Consider the following 5,726-nt stretch of genomic DNA (forward strand, 5'->3'; position numbering starts at 1 on the left):
AAATGTCAACAACAGATTAAAAAAAATTTTAAACAAATCCTAGGAAAAAAGGTTAAGCCAGATTGGGTGGCACATGCCTAAAACTCTAGCACTTGGGAGGCTGAGTAGGATTGTTGTGAGGTTAAGGCCAGCCTGAGCTACACAACAAATTGAAATGAGATCCTGTCTCAAAAAAAGAAGAAACAAAAAAGAAAGAAAGATCTGTAGACTTCATACAGCCCATAGATTACTAATGAGTAACCTCTGATCTACATTATGAGCATTTGCGGTTATTTGTTTTAGGAGTTCTGGGGATAGAATTCAGGGTCTCACACATGGTGAGCACGTGATCTGCCACTGCGCTGCATCCTCAGCCTTGAGCCCTTGTTTCCTATTTGAAGCCATAGGGCAAGAGAGTGGGAAGGGCCAGATGCTTCCTGGACACCCTAGCTGTAAAGAGGACACATGGGCTGGGGAGATGGCTCAGTGGAATAAGCACTTCCCTGGTAAGTGCAAGGGCCTGAGTTCAATCCCTGGTTCCTAAAAAAAAAAAAAAAAGAGGACCCAAAATCCAAAGCCAGCTCACAGTATTCTCACAGCACTGAAGTTCACAGGAACTGCTACAAGGGTGGTGTCAAAGGAAAGGAAAAGTCTTTGGTCTCAGAGGGATGGGAAGGGCTCCCTTGAGAAGGAAGAGGCTGAGCAGACTTAGAAAGCTACACAGGAGATGACCAGATTCTGGTCTTTGTGGTTTAAGTAACACAATTGAAAGAGACTTAAAGAGGCTAGAGGAGGCTCTTGGGACCCATTCAGAGATAGACAGGCCCCTGGCTTTTCTGGGTTTGACAATCTACCTTCCTTCCCTAGCCTGAAGATCCATCGCTTTGTGCTCCAGAACTGGAATTTGAATCTACTTCCAGAGCTGGGTATAGGAGTTTTTTTGTCCAATAGCTACATGTCTGTGGGTGGGGACTGGAAGGTGAACAAGGCGTTCATGTGAGTATTACTTCATTAAGATGTTCCTCGGCTTTGGTCTTTGGGCAGGGCACATTCTCCCTCCCTGGATCCCATTTCAGGAGTCTTAAATGTCTAGAATAAGAGACCCAGATTGCGTTAGTCTCATCATTTGTGGAATGGGATTAACAATAACCTACTTCTAGCACTGTGCCTGGCACATAGCACATCCCATAATGCAGGCTGTTTTCATTCATGGTAAGCAGAGACCCAGACCAAAACGAAAGCCTGTTAGTGGACACCTGGGTCTGTGTTCTTCCGGTTGCTTTTCTTGAAGGCAACGCCCTCATACAGAAGCTCGCTTTGTCTTGCTCCCAACCAGCACCCTAGACGGCAGCTTTGAGCTGAAGGCAAATGGCATTTCCATATCACTTTCTCTGAATTTGGACAAGGACCAGTCTGGACGGCCCACTGCCTCAGTGACCGAGTGTAGCAATTCCATTGGCCACATCAGCATTCACCTTTCTGGAAGCTTAAGGTAGGTGACCCCATGTACACTCTCTGAAAACACTCACTGCTGCTTCAGCAACTAGCTCCCCCCTGATTCAGCTCATCTGATGGAGCAAAAGAACAAGATTTTAAGACTAATCCAGATCAAGGCTCAGAAATTTGGGCCATTTCCCACCTGCCTTTTTCCCCATACAGCCTCGGGTAAAACACTGGGGGTAGGGGGGAGAGACTGTCATTCATTGGTCTATGTTGGGTCACATGCGTACTCCTGGATCAGTCATCAGCCATGATTGACAGACCCATGGTCTATATCCATACTTAGATGTGGGGATAAGGATAGGGTCAGCCACACTGAACCACACAGCAGGAAAATACAGACATGGATTGAGGAAAGGTAGGGATTCTGTCAAACCACAGATGTATGTAGATATACTATGAGTCATCCTCCCTCAGATTAAATTTATCTGCCTGGGTCCCATTGATGAAAAAAAAAAAAAAAAAAAGGAGAAAGTTCAACTCCACAGGCAGCCTTTCATTCATAATAAAATATACCCTGAGGGTTGGTGAGATGGCTCAGTGGTCTAAAGCACCTACTTAGAACAAGCTTAGCAAAGCACAGGGACCGCTGTTCAATCCCCCAGCACCACATGCCAGCCAGCCCCGCCCCCTGGTGGGCTGAGCTGGCCACACACACACACACACACACACACACACACACACACACACACACATAAATAAAAATAACAAAAAATAAAATATATCCTGACCATCTCGCCTCTTTTCTCTAGCTGGATCCTAAATCTCTTTCATGAAATAATTGAAAACAATATCAAAATGGTCTTGGAAGAAAAGGTAAACAAAAGGATAAGCAGATTGGTGGTTAACACGAGTCACTGGTATTTACATATTGGTTGTTTGGAAAGAGCCTTCTCTCTTAAGTATGCTGCTGTTTGAATTTGCTTAGCAAAGTCTTTTTGCATAATGCAAAGGCAAATGTCAATTCCCAAGTTTGTGTTAATTGAACTTACAGAGTGTTATTTGATTATTACACTTACACATCAAAGTGTAATGTTATTATCTTACAAAGTATTATTTGATTATCTAATTGTAGGTAGTATTAGAGAAATATTGGTGAGAAATAATTTTGGGTCCCTCCTTCAAACCTTACCAAAAAAATCAACTGCAGGTGGTCCAAGAATTTAAATTTCAAAATAAATCTTCCAGTGTTTTAGATGGAAACCTAGAATATCTTTCTCACCCTGAGAATGTGACTGCTCTAGCACCACAAGGAGAAGAACAATGGCAATGGCCTTTGGGGTCACTTACCTCCGAAAAGCGCTGCGTCTGTGAAGGTGCCTCTTCAATTTACCCTCTGTATGTCTTGAAGCAACTCAGTGAATTCACTGGAGCTTCAGTCTCCTCATTTTTAAAAAGGGGACAGTGACCCCTACCTTGAAGAGAGTTGGCATGGGTACATTTAGATAGCTACACTGGGATCCTGGGACTCCAAACCACGCTTGAAGGACCAAGCATTGTTACCATTTTAGAGCACCAACTCACTTAACCCTTCAATGTTGAGCCACAAGTTCAACAGTTAGATGCTGTGGTTTAAATCCCAGCTTGCCACTTTTATAGCTTCAAAGTCTTGAAAAACCACATGAACCTCTCCATGCCTTAGGATTCCTGCCCATAAATAGGAAAAATTATAGCATCTACCCTGCTGTGAGGACCAAGAGATGTGATATAGTTAATACCTAGGACTAAGGCATAAACCAATGAGGTTATTTTCATACCCAGCTAAACTCCCTGTTAGTTGCATGTGTGTTGTGATCTTTTTTTTTTTTTTAATTTTATTTATTTATTTGTGTGTGTGTGTGTGTGTGTGGCCAGCTCAGCCCACCAGGGGGCGGGGCTGGCTGGCATGTGGTGCTGGGGGATTGAACCGCGGTCCCTGTGCTTTGCTAAGCTTGTTCTAAGTAGGTGCTTTAGACCACTGAGCCATCTCACCAGCCCTGTGTTGTGATCTTTGCTCTTTGAACATAAGGAACATAGGCCAGAAAAATCTGGATATTACATGTCCAGGGGAATCAGGCAAGTGCCAGGGAGGCTGAAGCAAGGATGGACTCTTCAGATGTGACTTCAGTTCCAAAGGGCAATGAGTGCAGAGATCCAGGTGGCTCCATCGAGACAGGACTTCTGTCCAGGGGGCGTGGGGGAAGATGGCTAAGACCATGTCCTGGGAGGGCTGGCTCCCTGGGCTGTGCTGCCCTGGCTTAGTGCTCCAGGAAAGCCAGTGTAGGTCCACCAAGCAGCCTTGGGCTGCCTTAGATTTTTACATTATAACAATGCTCTCAAAATGAAGAAGCTTCCCACAGAGAGCTGATTTTAAGTGATCTGAAGCTTTGGTATTAAATTATGTAGAATGACAGAATGAATAAGCAATTCCCAGGGCTGGTGAGATGGCTCAGTGGTCTAAAGCACCTACTTAAAACAAGCTAAACTAAACAAAAGCACAGGGACCGCGGTTCAATCCCCAGCACCACATGCCAGCCAGCCCCGCCCCCTGGTGGGCTGAACTGGCCACACACACACTAAATAAATAAATTAATAAAAAAAAAAAATAAGCAATTCCCTTTGCAGTCTCTTTCTCTTCTCATGCCAAAGACAAGAAGTCTCAGTACAAGACGAATGTATCCTGAATCTTCTTTCCTAACAGAGGGGATTACCTAACTAGGCAGCAGCATCAGGCCTATCTTCCAGGACACTTTGTTTTAATCCCTTATGCAATATTCATTTTCCCAGTTACATCCTATTTATGCCAAGGACTACCAGTTTTCCATTAAAAATAGTGATATGAAGCATCTGTATTTTTTACTAGATGTATGTCCAACTGAAAAGGCCAACTGGCATGAAGAAATATTAAGTAAATAACAGGGAGGGGAAAGGCAAATTGATGCAGGTAGTATAGGAATTGCTGAAGCAAGAGGCTGCCAGATGAGGAGCTTCAGACAGCCCCAGCCTAGAATTCCATAACTTACCAGGAATAAGTGAGTGGCCAGTGACAATGGGGATTCCTAGGCTGACCCCTCTTCCAGGTTTGCTGTGGGCCCTCGAGTGACCTGGTCAGCACTGCGTGCAGATCAGATGCCCTCCTCCCTGAGGGAGCCCTCTTCTTCCCATAGTGCTGGGTCCTGGAGAGATTTCAGGATCTGAGCAAGAAGAGGAGCCGAAGAGGTCGGGGGTGGGGGTGGCAGAATTTAATCTGGGCTCTGCAGTGACCAAGTGCTACATATCGATGGAGACAATGGCCTTTTTATCCTTTTCACTACATTTTCTGACCCTTTCCAGCATATACCCAGAGGTACTTCGAGGGCGGGGTTGTAGAGGTACCTCCTGGAGGTGGAGCTGGGGGTACTGGGGCACCACTGCGGAGCGCAGGGGAGGAAGGACTCACTAGTTTTCTCTTCCCCTCTGGCAGGTCTGCGACATGGTCACGGAGTTCACCACTTCCTACCTGGAGCTCTATCTCAGGACTCTGCCAGGTTTGGTGCACCCCCCCCCCAACTTTCCTAGGTGCCACCAGATGCCATAACTCTTGGTTACCCTGGAACCATTCCTCCTGAGCAGCCCTGGGGGAATTCTTCTATTCCTACAGAATTGAGGGGGCCACCTTTTGGGGGTCTGTCACCTGGGACCCAGAGAGAGATATATGGTAGGATCACAAGGTGGGTAGAGGGTTTCAAGTCCACGGGAGAAGCAGGTGCTGCCTGTGTTCCATCTGCTTTAATAAAATAGAGATACCCAAACTCAGTCAGCCACCCTGGGCCCCATCAGTTCCCATAATACTCCATGCTCCATCCTGCCATGCACTCGTGATTCCTGATGCTCCTCCTATGCCAGGAGAGCCCTTCCCTATATCCACCCCTCCCCCAGTCAGCATCTACACCCTTCCGATTCCAGCCCAGGTAAAACCTCCCAAGGAAGTTTTCTTTGACTCCATATCCAAGCCAGTTAATAACCCCCACTCTGCCCCGCTATTACATGAATGACGACATCACCCATGGACTTCTTCCACTTATCACAGTTGCAACGGTGTATCTGTTTGCACAAGTATTTATCTGTTTTCCTTTGGACTCCATGAGGACAGAGAATTTGACTATCTAACTTCAGCCACCTAGGGGGCCTGGCCCTAGCTCAGTTCTTTAAGTGGCTGCTTCCATCAAGCTGTCAGCCTCAGGTGGCTCTAGTTCGATCCCCACAACTCTCCAGCCAGCCAAACAAGC

The 5,726-nt window shown here is 46.1% G+C and overlaps 1 protein-coding gene across 2 annotated transcripts in view; it reads left to right on the forward strand.

Moving 5' to 3' along the window:
- The window catches only part of LOC111816671 (lipopolysaccharide-binding protein-like), a 23,632-nt gene that overhangs the window by 4,492 nt on the left and 13,414 nt on the right, over nucleotides 1-5,726 (forward strand). For both annotated transcript variants that reach the window (XM_023714868.1, XM_023714869.1), the window contains exons 3-6: nucleotides 847-975; nucleotides 1,316-1,471; nucleotides 2,232-2,295; nucleotides 4,922-4,985. In XM_023714868.1, coding sequence (XP_023570636.1) covers nucleotides 847-975; nucleotides 1,316-1,471; nucleotides 2,232-2,295; nucleotides 4,922-4,985 — 413 coding nt within the window. The remainder of the gene's footprint in view (nucleotides 1-846; nucleotides 976-1,315; nucleotides 1,472-2,231; nucleotides 2,296-4,921; nucleotides 4,986-5,726) is intronic.

Source organism: Octodon degus, unplaced genomic scaffold (genome assembly GCF_000260255.1).
Source record: "Octodon degus isolate 3935 unplaced genomic scaffold, OctDeg1.0 scaffold00037, whole genome shotgun sequence".
In the NCBI taxonomy this organism is placed as follows: domain Eukaryota; kingdom Metazoa; phylum Chordata; class Mammalia; order Rodentia; family Octodontidae; genus Octodon; species Octodon degus.